Source organism: Hibiscus syriacus, unplaced genomic scaffold (assembly GCF_006381635.1).
Source record: "Hibiscus syriacus cultivar Baekdansim isolate YM2019G1 unplaced genomic scaffold, ASM638163v2 tig00116980_pilon, whole genome shotgun sequence".
NCBI classification, from domain to species: Eukaryota; Viridiplantae; Streptophyta; class Magnoliopsida; order Malvales; family Malvaceae; genus Hibiscus; species Hibiscus syriacus.
In genome coordinates this window covers 49833-65962 of record NW_024063503.1, presented here as the reverse complement: position 1 = coordinate 65962, position 16130 = coordinate 49833, and the positions used below count along the sequence as shown (strand labels likewise).

The window sequence follows — 16130 nt, the reverse complement described above, 5'->3', positions numbered from 1 at the left end:
CAAAAACTTAAAAAAGATATGTTTCATCATGTTAGATTTCATGTGGGGGAGTAGGAGGAGGAAGAGGAAGATTTTATAAAAAAAAATTAATTGCCACGTAATATTCCATTATAGGGTTAAGAATCATATTCATATGCTTTTAATTTTTAAATTGGTTATCAAAGTCGGTTAAATCAAAATAAATGAGATATTCGCAGAATTTACCCTTTATTTTATTAATAATTTTGTGTTGACATTTATTATTATTATTATTTATTAATATGTAATTAAAAATAAAAAAAATAAATTTAAAAGTTAGAATGATTAAAATGGAATTAATTTAAAATTTAAACTTTAATAATAAAATAAGAGAGAAAAGGCAGCTGAGTACTAAACATCAAATACTAAGAGTCTAAGACTAATGAAAACTAATAATTTCAGTATTAAACGTGGACAGATGTTTCTGTATGATGACGTGGCAGAAACTGATTGGACATGGCACCTCATTGGCATGTCGACTACTTTATGACTCCATGCGGTGCATTTTCCGTTTTCTTTTTAGTAATGTGAATTTTCAGTTTTCCATACTCATACATTAATTAAACCTTCACCGTAACAGTAATGCACCGAGGACATTACAAAGCCCAACCATACTTCTCCACGTGTCAAACAATCCCCTCAAAATCCCTTAATTTCAATATCTCCGAACATATCTTCTTTTCTATTGGCTGTCACAAGACACAAAATGACAGCATCCTCGAGTATAGCAACGGAATTAACCCCAGCTTTTAGTTAAAACTAAAAAAAAAATACCCAATATCAATAAATGAAAAAAATAAAATAAAATTCTATAAAGATTTCCTCCTATAAAGAAAAAGAAATAAGACAGATTATTGTCTCCAATCTGTAAAACTCCATAGACCTTTAGACACAGAGAGAAAGAAAGGAGACCAAGATCAAAGGTTCTAATCCCAAATTTTACTTGGAAATCCCATTTGAATATTGATTTTTTTCCTCCGTTGATTGATTAAATTGTTTCGATCTGTTGTATTTATTTTTCTTGTTGTAGGTACAAAGGACTCTAATCTTATTTGCTGTTATATTTACAAGAAACTACGACGATGAAGAACTCTGAAAGACTCGCCAATTTGGCTTTAGCAGGTTTGCCTTTTATTGATATATTCTTGATTAATTTTAGTTTATTATTGCTTTTGAAAGAATTCCTTTCTTATTTAGATAATCTATGAGGGTTTATTTAGTTAATGGGTCTTGGTTTGAGTTGCAAAGAAAATGAGAGAACTGATTGGAGAGAAATGATTTGACGGTGAAATTTGGGAATGGGTAGTTTGATTAGAATGTGGTAGCTTTGTTTGCTCTGACTTATTTATAAAGTAGTTATGAACCAAAAAGTAATAAATAAAAGCAGCTATAGGTAAATGCGCTTGAATTGCATATCCTGACCTCTCTTAGTCCAAATGCATTATTATATATCGAATATGCTAGATTTAATGTGGCTGATTCTCTTAGAAAATATTTAGAACCATCTTATTATGGGTCACTGTTAGATTGGACCAATACAAGGAGCCACGTGTATGCTTAAGAAGCTGGAGTCTTTCTAATAGCATCCTTGATTTGCAAAATGCAGGGTTGACATTGGCACCTCTTGTCGTGAAAGTAGACCCTAATTTGAATGTTATTTTGACTGCATGCCTGACGGTATATGTGGGTTGCTATCGTTCTGTGAAGCCAACTCCACCATCAGTGAGTATTACAGCATTTAAATTATATTTTGGCATCTTCTTTTTTGTTATTAATGTTTATGGATCAAAATTTGCTGACAATGTCATATGTTTCACACAGGAGACAATGTCTAACGATCATGCTATGCGTTTTCCATTTGTTGGGAGTGCAATGTTGTTAACACTTTTCTTGCTGTTCAAGTTCTTATCAAAAGACTTGGTTAATGCTGTCTTGACATGCTATTTCTTTGTGCTTGGGGTCGTCGCTCTTTCGTATGTTCGTATGGATTTGTGCTACATTTTACCTTTATACAACTAATTTCACTGATGCCAAATATAATTCTATAATCATCTTATTTATTCTTTCTGCCATCATTCTAAGGGCAACAATAGTGCCTGCCATAAAACGCTTCTTGCCAAAGCATTGGAACGAGGACCTTATCATTTGGTGTCTTCCATTCTACCGCAGTATGCCCATTCTTTTGAAGTTTTGATATTCAGATTTATTGTAAGAGGATTATTTCTAGTTTTTGAGCTGAATGTAACCCTTGTAACCCTTTTTTTCACTGATTTGTACTTATGTTGCCTCAACTGTATCTCCTTATGACATATTCTGCATTACTTTTGCTTTACTGCATCTCATATTTAATCTGAAGAGTCTGGATATACCAGTATTCTCGAGTGTTCTTTCCTGAGTGCTTATGTGTTATTCGCCATTTCTATGAAAATTACTTCGGTTTGGTTTCTTTCATGGAGAAGGAAGTTATATGCTGACAGGAAGAACCCACTTTCTAATAAAGGATGCTATGTGCTTTAAGTTTTCTGCCTTTTTTAAAAGTTCCAGTTCAATTTTGTTCCAGGATTTCCCTCTGGAATTTGCATAGGTCCAAAATGGAATTAATTCTTTGATTTCTGTGACACCTTTCTTTGGGACTCCTTTTTTCTGCTACATAAAGTTGGCAACTTATGAGCACTCTATGTCCACGATTGACTTCTTAGAATCCTTATTTGATCTAGTTGGTATTGCCTTGCTTGAATTATTCAGAATGATGTTTTTCCTTATGCTTTTCTGAAACATTCTTAAACAGCTTTTGAGATCGAGTTCACAAGATCTCAGATCGTAGCTGCAATCCCTGGAACCTTTTTCTGTGCATGGTATGCTTCGCAGAAGCATTGGCTGGCTAATAACAATCTGGGTCTTGCTTTCTGCATTCAGGTTTGGCTGAATACCTATTTTGTTGACTTTTCTATTCGCTAACAAGTTAATTTGGTGCTTGATATCTAATCCCTTTTCTACGATTTTGCCATGAGATCCAGACAAAACTATATTGCTTTGGTATATTTCTTGTCAAGATCAAACACTGAAATTGGAAGTTATATTTGTTTTAGCTGAAAAGTACTTCCGTCCAAGCATTTTACAAAAAGAAAATTGTTCCTTTGCCCATGCATTTTAAATTATCTTAACATATTTTGAGTTATCATTTGCTTCAGTATGTCAAGTCACTTTAGATATTGACTATGAAATGTCAGCATATTGTCAATAACTTGATATGAGCTGAATTTGCTGCTAGGGTTCAATTAAGCAGTACTAAGGTTATGAAAGTATTCATTTTCTTTATGTTTTAATAATTTTGTGATAGGAAATATGATTTATCTATATTTCATCACCTTGTTGTCCTTTTCCCAGTTATCAAAGTTTATGGCCAGTTCTTTATCAAGTGTTATACACATATTAGATAGGCTCTGTTTGAAGGTCAATGTTGGTTTTTGTAGGGAATTGAAATGCTTTCTCTTGGATCTTTCAAGACTGGTGCCATTCTCTTGGTAAGAAGTGGATTTGTGCTTTTAGTTGGTTATTCATGGGAAGTGTTTCTGGTTGTATTTTATGTACTTTGCCTTGATTAATAAAATCCTAAGGCACTCTTTTCCTCCTTCCGCTGATTAAGGAGCTTTCCTAAAAGATCCATTAATCAAGAAGGGGGTTTTTAATGAGGCCTGAAATTCTTATCAAAAAAAAAAATATGGGAAGTGTTTTTTCCATTTTTGTGAGACAAGTTAGCTTCATAATTTATTTATTTATTTTTCGAAGTGTAGCCACTTTTGCATTTTTTTAGCTGATTTTGATCTTTGAATAAAGTAACTTTTTTATAGTTGTTTATTCTTAAGGTTTTATCTGTAGACCCGGATTCATTTTTAGCAATCTGTTTTGATGGAGACTTCAATTGATCCTTGCAGCTTCTATTTTACATTTAATGCTGGCATTCTCTTCTTTGAATTTTTGAGGTTGTTTTTAGTTTGCTGTGATTAACCAAATATTAAAGTAATGTTTCTTTTGCTGACACTCTCTCCATCTTTATGCGGTGTAGGCTGGGCTTTTGGTATATGACATTTTCTGGGTTTTTTTCACTCCTGTGATGGTCAGTGTTGCGAAGTCTTTTGATGCTCCTATAAAGGTCTGTTATTTTTTTCATTTGAAATACTTAGCTTGGTTCACTTTTTTCCGATGTATATTTTCAGTGTATTATTAAATTTGTTACCCATGGTGATATGATTTCTTTTAAATACTTTTCTGCAGCTTTTGTTCCCAACAGGAAACTCTGGTCGACCATTTTCCATGCTTGGACTTGGTGACATTGTAATTCCCGGTATGTTTGATATCTGGTTTTTGTTGGTAGGTGTAGTGCATGCTGTTTTTGTGATCCTGAGCTTTTGTTTAATACACCTTGTTTTCTCATTAAAGAAAAAGTATTCTAAGATCTTGAATTGTCTAAATGACTGTTGCCTTGCCTTACTGTATTTTGTTCTATGCCTAGAGGTCTGATGTATTTGTCTTTGCAATTATATGCTTGAGTTCTATTTAATACAGCATTCTGTTTGTAGGGTATGATTTCATTTACTGCTGAAAGCTCATTTGATTGGTGTTGTTTGATTATGAAGTTTAGCCAATGGCTTCATCATCATTGCTCTCAGGACAGACTGCAATCTTGTATGTTCAGTGATACTATCAGCTGTTGGTGTTCTCCGAAGGCCTCTTGACTATTTATTTTTTGAGTTTTAATAATGTACCAATTATGGATAAATCTAAATTTACTTGGCTAAATTTTTTTTTTATTGACTATTATTCCTTTTAACATTAAAATCTTCTCTTAGCATCATGCACATTTCTATGAGAAACAGCTACTGTGTATAATCAATTATTTTTTGTTTTTATATTGGTTTATTTCTCCCTTGCAGGCATTTTTGTAGCACTAGCGTTGAGATTTGATGTATCCAGAGGGAAAGAGAGCCAGTATTTTAAGAGTTCATTTTTGGGATATGCAGTAGGAGTGGTCCTTACAATTATTGTAATGAACTGGTTTCAAGCTGCACAGGTAAACTATTCATCGAGCCTCTTCTTATCATCTCTTCCTGCTATTGCACGCACAGATGTATCGAATGAAATTTCCATCTTGTGGGTATACACTCACTCTTTTATCACGAGAACCTGATAATCTGCTTTGAATATTATACTTTCAGCCTGCACTTTTGTACATCGTACCGGCTGTTATTGGATTCTTGGCTGCTCACTGTATCTGGAATGGAGAAGCCAAACCGGTTTGTCCTCCACCCTTGTTTGATTCCCTCTGGCATTGTGTTCTCGGCATGAACTGTTTAATTTTCTTTTTCAATTGTAAAAAAAGTGTTTGCTATTGTTCTGTTTTCTAAGGAGTAGCAACAAGTACGATTGTCGACTGCTTCTTGTCATAGAACTCATAGGATTTGGATTAGAGGATCAGCTTAACGTTCATGATAAATAATCATGTTCATGGAGGCACAGGAGGACCTTATGCGCTATTGTGGTAGATTAAATTACCTTTAAAAGGGTTTTTAACCGCTTTAGATTAATTGGCATTCTAAATAGTACTTTGAGATTGGTTAAAGAGCTTCTCATGCGTGGAATGTTCGTTAGTCGTGGCATTGCTATATAGGAGTTCTCAGGTTTGAATTTGATGATTACCATCTATATTCGGATCACGGTATGGTTAACATGATTTGCAGTTGTTGGAATTTGACGAGTCAAAGGCTACGGTTTCGTCTCAAGACGGTAGCAACGGTGACGAATCCAGCAAGAAGGTTGAATGAGTTAGAAGAGAAGCAGAGACAGGCACGGAAACCATTTGAATTTAGCCTGGGAAGGATAAGTGTTTAATTTAGCTTGGGAAGGATAGTTTTAAGGTCAATCTTGGCTAACTCTGTTCTACTACGACTAAACCATTGTGACAGATTTTGGAATTAAGCAAGAAATAATGAGAGGATTAATTTAATTTTACACAATTCCAATAGCCACAGATGTTCACCAATCACAATGTATTTATAGCCACAGATAATTTGATAAAATTAGATTGTTTGTTACCACTTACATGATCATTTGTAAAATTGTTTTTGCTATTATTTAAAATATTTTTGATAAAAAAATGTAATGGTTTATTTATCACAGATTTAAGACTTCCCTTTCTATTAAAAGAAGAGAAGAGAATGCATGAAAACATACAAGAAAATACACAAGGGTAGAAAGTTACTAGTAAACATGAAATACCAAACCTCTTTCATTTAGGGTAAACTACTCATTTAGGACATTAGCTATTAGTTTTAATTTGTTTTAGTATCTAAACTTTAATTTTTTAAATCATTCATAATATTTAGTTTTCATTTCATTTTAGTATCCCGTTGTTAAAAACTTAACGTGTTTTGTACCTAAATTATCAGTTTTGGCCCATTTTAATACCTAAACTTTCAAAAAAATTCAAAACTTAACGTTTAATTTTGAACGGGGTACTAAAATGAAATAAAAATTAAACTTTAGGTATGATTTTAAATAAATTGAAAATTTAGATATTAATATGGACTAAAACTAATAGTTTAGGTATTAAACATATAATTTACTCATTCATTTATTTATACCATCATTTAGAGAACAAAACAATAGATAGTTTTGGGATCAAGCCCTTTTAATTAGTATGAGCTCAAAGCCCAAATACTTGCTTTTGTTGCTCTTCTTTCTTTTCTTTCTTTTATATCTGGCGGACAGTATTTTGTTTTTCTTCAGCCGCTGCTTCGATTTTTTCACGATCAAAACTCATTTTGACTGTATCCAATCTTATTTTGTTATTTTCCCGTCAGTGGACATATCCTGCACGTATTCGGACGTGCCAGTGTCGGACTCTCCGGCTTGTCCGTGCTTCGTAGCAATCAAGTGTCTCTCTCTCTTTCCCTCAGTTTCTCATGTAAGGAAAGCATAAATCTTTACGAGTATAGTTAAATCTATCGAGTTTTTCTGTTTCTTTGTGTAGCTTTAAGCAGCGCCAAAAGCCCACTTCGGCCTGGTGGCAGGGCCATGAGGTGATGAAAACTGCTCTCTATGGCTTTGAAACTGATTAGAATCTTGAAGCTCAAAACCAGCTTGAACTCTCTCCCTAAGGCAAGCTTTTGACTTTCTCCAATCGAAACTAAGACCCCCATTTTCGTTAGCAATCCCAAACCCTCAAGAATACACTCAACTTAATCACCCTCAAGAATACACTCAACTTAATCAAGCTATTCTTTATGGTGTTCTAATCGAACCCCATTTCGCAAGAATTCATATTAAGCACTTACATGATATCGTCATTGATGGGTATAGTCTGTTTTTAAGTTTACTTGTTGGAATTGTTAATGAATTGTATGGAAAACTTTTTGACTCGGTTAAGGAACAGTTGATTTGGGTTACTAAAGAAATGATTGGTGTTTCCGCTATAGGGATTGATAGTTTGCTTGTGTGTTAATTGAGGCAAATTGTTGGTGGTGATTTCGGTGATGGGAATCTTTGGTTATGTTTCGAGCTTGTGAGTCTTTGTTCAAGTTAATGGGATTGTTTGTTACTAGAAAAACCAGTAGTTTTGACTAGTGCATTATATACATTTCTTCGTATATTAGCTGATCATTGTAGGGTAACGAGTAATCCAAAACTAGAGATGTTGAGGCAGTTGGAGATTGAGTTTTGTGTCAAAATGTTGAGGGATGAATTTCATCTTTGTTTGAAGATAGGGAGGGATCTTGTTCGATTATTACAAGATCTATTTCATGTACCTGAGTTTGAATCTATATGGAAAGATCTATTTCTTTTAGGGCCAGAGAGAGAGAGTCTTATCGTTGATATTGTGCGGTTCATATGTTGTGCGCACCACCCGTTGAATGAAATTCTTCAGTCGAATGTTATTCCTAGATGGGCTGTTATTGGTTGGCTACTAACATGTTGCAAGAAGAAAAATATTGAAGCTAATGGGATGTTGGTATTGTTTTTTGACTGGCTTTTTTTCAATGAAAAAGTGGACAATATTATGAATATTGAGCCTGCAATTCTATTGATGGTCTGCGCCTTCTTGAGTTTTTACTTCTTCTTGTGGACAATTATGAGTTGGATCGTAAACATATTATAGTCGGGGGTGTTTCATCGGCTTTTAATACACTTTTCCAGAAAGGAGTGATACATTCATTGGATGTTCTGACCCATTGTGATGCACTTTCTCCTTCTATAAAAGAAAGACTTCAGAATTTATTGTTAAATGATCAATGTAAAGTTCCTAGAGATTTGCTTCCATTTGGTCTTCCTAACCACTCTACACCGTCCTCGAGTTTGCCTGATGCCTCATGTACGGGAAACCCTTACCCATCCACAAATGAGCAACTCACTTGTGAAGGGGAAGCTGGTTTAAGCACCAGAACTGTGGTTGCTTCTGATCCAGTTTTAGATAATTCAGCTAATACATCTACTTTGCAGGTTGTTTCCGTTGGGAATGGAGTAAATGCTATTGAGAGATCAGTTGAAAATATCGGAGAGATTATCAAGGAGTCATATATGAGGGGCCTACAAACTTTGGAGGCCATTGCTTTGTCAATAGTGAATCAATGTAATCATGGACAAACTAGTAACTCGATTTGCTCACAGGACCTGTTATCTACTGTCGCAAAGGAATTTGAGTTAAACGGATACCAACTCTTTACTTCGCTTGGGAGTCTTGCAGATATTGTTGAGTGTGATGATGAAATTGGTTCTGCCACAGCAATAATTACCCACGCCTTCATTTTTTTTCTCAGAATGAAGGAATACAAGAAATGCTTTTGCTTTGGGCAAGGAATGGTTTTCCAGTAGGAGCACGTTTACTATCATATGCATCAAGAGTACATATGAGGCGTATGAAGCAGGTTGTTTTGGAAATTCCGTTGCCTAGGCTAAACTAAGTAACTCAAGGCTTCCATTGTTGGCATATCATTTGGATGGATATTTTACTTTTCACGACAAAAGAAAATGGATTCCTCTGAAGCCTTAGTTTCTGTTTCAGAAATGGATCGGAAGCTGATTGCTAACTTGGTTAATGATGCCTTCCTTGTTTATAGGCATTTCCTTATTGCCTCAAGAGCCATCTTACCCAAAGAAGCGGATACCTCTCCTTCAAAGCTCCTGTTTTCCGACTTAAATGATTGTTCTGATTGGAAAAGAATAAGAACAAAAAGCTTATTACGCAACATCTTTTGTCATCTTTCAGATTTATCCATCTGCGAGGAAGTCATTATTAGATTGCTCATAGAAAAATTGGATTATGCCGATCTTACAGAAATGCAGGTCGAAGTTGGCATGAAGCAGTTCTTTATTTGGAGGCAATCCCAAACTTGTTTTCCATTTAATTAAGAGCTCTCTCAATTGGAACCCTGTGGAGCAGCATAAACTCTGGGGCTTGCTCCGATCCGAGCTGTCAGTTTCTAAGGTTCAGGTTGAGAGATCATTTCAGAATTTTTTAGCACTGACGAAATAGATGGAAACCTTAGTGCAATAGCAGCCGGAGGCTTTCCGACTCTCTGCAGTTGCTGTGCACCCACAGCAGACCTTGTCGGCACGATCATGTCATTGCCTAATAATTCCTTCAAGGACTTTGCTGCAGCTGCTTTGGCTACATGGGACGCGTCTAACACCTCGATGCTATTCGACAGCTTAACCAAGTTTGCAGAGAAACTTAAAAGCAAAAGCACATGTTCCACTTTCTTGAATTCAACTGAGATTGAGATCAACCAATCTGCCATTTTGTGGCTGTTGAGCTACTTCAATGCACAAGGGATGAATGTATCCGACATGCTTAGCAACTTTTACCCCAATAGTTAGGGATGCAATGTGGAATATTCGACCGAGGAATACACCCTGCCCCTGCTTCCTTATCCCGGAATATTGGCAATATTTTGGATTAGGACAATCAGCATTATGGAATCTGAATATGCAAGCCATGGATGTAGCAGCCGATCTGAAAGGTAAATCCTATTATCTGAAACACAAGGGATTCTAATAAACTAGCCTAGTAAAATTATAGGCTTAATTGTAAAATCACCCCTGAAGTATGTCTTTTGTTAACTTTTAATTGTAAACTATTGGTGCATTCATGGATATGTTTAATTTCTACGATTATGTTAATATTGTGCATTTATGCTATAATGTATAATGCTCCTGACTAATTTGATTGTCAAGTATTTTTTTTATTATATTTTTTTTTTCAAAAAAAATATTTCATTTCTATTTATGTTGAAGTATTTTCATTTGTGGGATATGCATCTCCCTCCCATTTTTGTGAGCGTGGTGTCATAATCATGTTGAAGATGGTGAAAACATTGCTAGTCAAATCCCTTTCTAAAACCGATTGGATGATGCAGATAAAGCATAAAGAGAGATGTTCTCAATTCTTTAAAACTAAAATGATGGATATTCAACAGCAAGTAACATATTAGCATATCACAAGAACACCAAATCCAAGCATGTTGTATTTTCATTTTTATTTCATAAAATATTTTCCCCACCCTAGAGTGTGGGAGAAGAAACATACTGCCTGGGTATGCTGAAAAGATCTTTCCCTTCAAATGGCGAAGTCCACTCAAGAGAGCCTGCAGTTGGAGAAGCTTCTGTTGGAGCCACTACATCCTGCAAACACGCAATCGGTAAACCACTACCACTGGATGTCAATCTCTTTGCCGGTTTCGCATTTAGTCCATTTGTATTAGGATAATATATGTGAGTGCCCTTCAACAGAGATGTCGGCCCTAGCCAAATTCCACCAGGTCTTGGAAAAGATGACCCCCGATCCAAACTCCAATCAATATTGGTATAATCAAACTGTGCCATGGAGCTACCACTGTTCCAGTCAACTGGAGAAGAGGCTCCTGATGAAGTCGTATAACCCGATCCAGCAAAAAGTCCAAGTGAAGATGCAGCCGCTAATGTTGGTGACGCACCTGTTCTACTCCATAAACCATTTCCACGACTAGTACCTGGAGAATCTCCTGGACTACTGCTGCCTGTGAAGTGCTGCTGCTGCGGATAGTAAAGCTGATGCTGCATCTGATTTGAGCTCAAGTTGTTGGAACTAAGGCTTCTAGCAGTTGCAACAGAGGGCATAAACCCATTAGACTTTGAGATTTCAACACTACTGGACTGATACAAAAACGGGGTTGATCCGGGAGGAGATGAGCTTATACTAGTAGCTGGAACCTGCTTTGTATTTACAGATTGAGGTCGCTGCATCATTATAACAGGTTCCCTAATTGAGGGCTGAAATTTCTTAAAATCACTTCCAACAGCCACATTATGACTTTCTGTCTTTGACGGTGGTGAGGCCTGCAAAGGTGATGCCAAGGAATATGAAATCGAAGGATTTGATCCAGAACCTGGCCAACTTTTCTCAGCTGGCACTGCACTTTGTTGGGGTTTTGCCCATTCCAACTTCGGTTGTATTCTCTTCAAAGGCTGAAGACTTTCACTCACTAAATCTGAAGAACTTCCCACTATAATTGGTGCTTTTGCATAGTTAAGATCTTTCTCGTCCCTTCTTTGTTGTGTTGCATTAGATAGATTTGGTTTTGGTTGTGGCCTTACGGATATGTTCTGACTACCTGCAACTGACACCTTATTGGCACTAGCAGTCGGGGGATCACAAGTTTCTTCTGGCTTCAGTGGAGCAGGTGGGTCCTGCCTTAAAGATCTTAAATATTCTGCTGCTTTCTCAAGATCACCTTCAGCGGCAACAACTGCTCTTTCAACCTCCTGCTTTGTGCACGTGTATCTGATTTCCATGTCAGCAATTCGTGCAAGCTCTTCTGATATATCAATTTTCAGGTTCCCACCACCAATAGCTGACTCCTTATGCTTAACTGCTTCTTCACTTCCTTCAAGAAGCCATGCCACAGATTCCTCCACTTTGCCTTCATTGAAAATAAGAGCCATTGTAGCCCGATCATGTGAAAAACCCATTGCTACAAGCTGCTGAGCAAGAGCTTCAAGCTTTCTCGACATGAGGTAGCCACTGCACCGCTCATGCAACTCCTGTGCTCGCCTCTCCTTCTGACGTTGATGTTTCCTTTCATTCTTTTGACGAATTTTTTCTCGCTTATCATCATCAGCTCCCGGTACTATTTCCTGTCGAACAGGAAGATTTGATGTTTTCTCTTTGTGCTCTTCTGACTCACCTGACCAAGCTACCATTATTAGATATGGAATCATACTCAACCGCAGCCCCTAGTGAGCCCCCCAAATGCTCATCTGTTTTATCTATGTTTTGGAAACGACCATTGCTTTGAAGAGGTGAAGCAGACGATGATGGCACTGTTTCAATGGTATGGAATGTTCCCAAAAGTGGATTATATGCACTGGATGGAACACCACTAACAGCATTAGCAGGTCCAGAAGGCTTTGAAGAAGTCTTCTGAGATTCCTTGCTGGATTTTTTATCTTTCGACTTGGACTTGGATGCAGGAGACATTGTTGGAGCCAAATAAAGTCCTGAAAGGTTTAAGACAACAGTTTACAAAATCAAAGATATATGGAACATTTAAGAAGACAATAAACAGCAAGAGCAGTGGTTATCTCATTTAGAGTTTAATGGTTACAATTTTTTATCAAATAAACAAACCCAGTTAGTAAATTGATTCAAAGACCCTAGCCTGATATTGACTTAAATTTATAGTCTAGTGCGTAGACCACAAGTGTATAACTGGTATTAAGTTAAAGAAGGCATTTCAAAATAAAACTTGGGAAACTACACAATGAGTGAACATGTTTCCTACTCAATGTGCACAATTCCATAACCGTAAATATTAGCAGAGTATCAATGAAAGTACACCATATTAACTGTTCATCAGACTCCCAACAAAATCTCCTCAAGAAAAATTCCCTTCACTGAACGATACAATAATTAAAATTTTATAATCAAGGAACGATTTAGAGTGAAATAACAATAGCAAAGAGTTTCAGAAATCCCTTACAGCCATGGTTTCTTCTTATGAATGCATTCTGGCAATCATTCCGACTTATGCAATAGGTTATTCTCATCATAACACAGTTTCATCAATATGCATATTTGTGCGTGTGTGTTTGTTTGCTATGACTGGGAATTTTGTCTTTGATCTTCAATACAAAATTTAAAATTCATTGTTTTGGCATAATATGATCTCCATTTAGAAAAAAATAAAATTTAATGAAAAGATTTTCAAGATCTTTCCACCACCATAACTGTTACAGCTAGTTCCTAACTCTCGCTTATCAGCCCAACAAATGATACAGAAAATTGAAATAAATGAAGCCTTCAATTGGTCTAATTTATAAAGTTGACAGTTCCCTCCTTTGTCCCGTATAAGATTACTCTAACACTGAAAATAACATCTTTATAAGGCTTCCTTATCATGCTTGAAAGCTCCAATTAGAACCCAACTCATTAAATTCAGATATTACATTCTTGGTTGGCATAGAATAAAAAATTTCAGATATTGTGCCTTAGTATTGGGACAGAAATTTTAAGCCATAATCTAAGTAGGTAAAACACTAATATTTGATAAAGAAACAGGAGAGCAAAACTTTAGAAGGCAATTTTAGCTTCTGAAGACTCTTTTTCTTCCACATATTAATATGTTTTACACAAGGAAAACACATAAATTTGATCCTCATTCATGCTCAATGGTATCAACACTATTTTTTTTAAAACCTAAGTAAATTATAACCCGTGTGAATAGCAAAACTTCTTGCGTCAGCAATTCTTAATGGCAATAGCAGAATTGCAGCCATATGAATCACATGAAATGGCAATCTTCCTATAAAAGATTAATTCTCAAATCCAGGCAGGGGAGAAAAGAAAAAAATATATTATTTCACAAGAGATAAGTTAAAATCCACCCAAACTAGAAAGAATTCATAGATAAAGAGCAGGCTAACACCCCGTGTTTTCTAGATTTCAATCACAGAAAAACCAATTCTTTGCCGCTGCCAAATTTACCTGAAAAGATACTACAACCGACGCCTCCAGCTTTTGAAAAATATTTCTGAAAAGCCCGAATTTCAGGTTAAAAGAGAAGATAGCAAATTTTGAATTATATTTCCCTGAATAATAACGCATACATCTAGACAACACATTTCAACCGAATCTAATTTCCTTAACCCAAGAACAAGTATTCGAAGAAGCCAGTTCAATCGAGAAATCACCAAAACAACCCTAAAAGCGGAAGAAAAACACGATCCTTCCGACGGAACAATGCGGATTCGATAGAAATTTTAAATATACACAGAGAAGGATCCACCGACATGATCAATCACACAAAAAAAATCCTAAAAGGAATTACTAATACCAAAAAAAAGTTTTCGAAAAAGACAGAAAGAAAAGGCAGAAATGTAAGAAGGGAATGATAAGAAAGGAGATACCTGGGTCGAATGGAAGGGGAATATGGATCGAACGATGTAGGTCGAAGGATCAAAGGACGAGAGAGTTGGATGCGAAGAGATAAAAGAGGAAGGGGGGAGAGATGTATTTCGAGGCCCAAACTGAATCGATGGAATTAGGGTTTTGCTTCGAGAAATTTCATTTATTTACAACAGAAAAAAAGGGGGAAAATAGAGATTTCATAATACCAAATCCTCGTTTGTAACGGAACCCAATTTATACCTAGCCCCTCCGCCTCCTCTTTTTCCCTCTTTTATTTCCTTTTATTACATATACATTTTAATTACACGTCTTTGTAATTACAACACGTCTATTAGTACGAATTTTGTTTCTATATTTTTGTCTGGTCATTCAAATTAATCTGAAAATTTTATAACAAAAATAAAAATTTATGTTAATATTATTATTGTTTTTTTAATAATAAGATGCTGAAATATAAATAAAACATAAAATTTAGTATGATATTTAAAATAAATAATTAAATGAATAAAATAAAAGATAGAAGAAATGAAGTGTCAAATAGATAATTTGCCCTATTATTTATCTGTACACCGACTCCAAATTTTATTTGCAATATACATTTTTAACTTTTTTGTAAGTAAAATTATTTAAATTATCACCATATATACGATTTACATTTACCTTTTAATTCTGGCATAAAGTACATATTACTAATTTCTCAACTATTAAAAGTTACAAAATAATCCTTTGACTATAGAGTGCTAGTTTTTTTAGTTCGTTGACTATTTAAAGTTACAAAATGGTCGTTTGACTATTCATTATGTTATAAACTCATTTTTCTGTTAAAAATTAATTGGCGTCTAATTTAAACATTAACATTATGACTAAGATATGATAGTCGTTCAAGATTATATGATCGGATTTTATCATATCACGGTCGATAAGTTAATGTTCAGCTAAGATTATCGTTAATTTTTTAACATAAAGGAATGAGTTTGGAAAAAAATGAATAGTCGGGTGACTATTTTGTAATTTTTAATAGTAGAGAGACTCAATAAAGTAATATTCTATAGTTTCAAATAATCATATGACTCAACAAAGCATCACCTTATACTCGATGGGCCATTTGTATATTTTACCCTTAATTCTATCCAATTCAAACTAATCATCTTTGTAATATTTTATTTAGGTTATTACCTTATATACATTTATCTCACTTTCTTTTAATTCTGCATTTATACTCTCTAGTCAAAATAATATTATTAATTGAATTAATACTATGAGTTTTACGAGATTAATAAAGTATATTTTCTAATAATATGAGAGATTATAAGATCTTATATGTTATATATTTTTTAATCAATCGACATTACACACGTACCATGTAGATATAACTGTTCGAATCCAATATTTCTAGAGAGAATAACATTATCTTTTTCGATTAAGATCCTTCGATGAATTTAATAATAGTTATATAAATTAAATCAATATAATTCTTTTTAAGAATTTTTGGAATTATAGTATCACATTAATATTTATCTATTTTTTGTAAATCATATCACATTATTAGCTTTTAAATAAATTACTCGTTTAGTACTTAAATTATAAATTGTGATCTGTTTTTGTACCTAAAGTTTTAATTTTTTTGGAACCCATACCTAAACTTTAATTTTTGTTTCATTATCTCATCGTA

General features: G+C 34.9%; 1 protein-coding gene and 2 pseudogenes across 1 annotated transcript; 2 read left to right on the top strand and 1 right to left on the bottom strand.

Moving 5' to 3' along the window:
* Nucleotides 1-873: 873 nt before the first annotated feature.
* Nucleotides 874-5855, top strand: LOC120192802 (signal peptide peptidase-like). The gene is made up of 12 exons (XM_039195519.1): nucleotides 874-941; nucleotides 1049-1140; nucleotides 1625-1740; nucleotides 1840-1991; nucleotides 2101-2186; nucleotides 2807-2934; nucleotides 3492-3542; nucleotides 4085-4171; nucleotides 4294-4363; nucleotides 4953-5089; nucleotides 5235-5312; nucleotides 5757-5855. The coding sequence occupies exons 2-12, from the start codon at nucleotides 1101-1103 to the stop codon at nucleotides 5838-5840; spliced, it is 1029 nt and encodes a 342-aa protein (XP_039051450.1). The 5' UTR covers nucleotides 874-941; nucleotides 1049-1100; the 3' UTR covers nucleotides 5841-5855.
* Nucleotides 5856-7092: 1237 nt separating this feature from the next.
* On the top strand, nucleotides 7093-8886 carry LOC120192781 (annotated as a pseudogene).
* Nucleotides 8887-10498: 1612 nt separating this feature from the next.
* LOC120192801 lies at nucleotides 10499-14651 on the bottom strand (annotated as a pseudogene).
* Between the last annotated feature and the right edge of the window lie 1479 nt (nucleotides 14652-16130).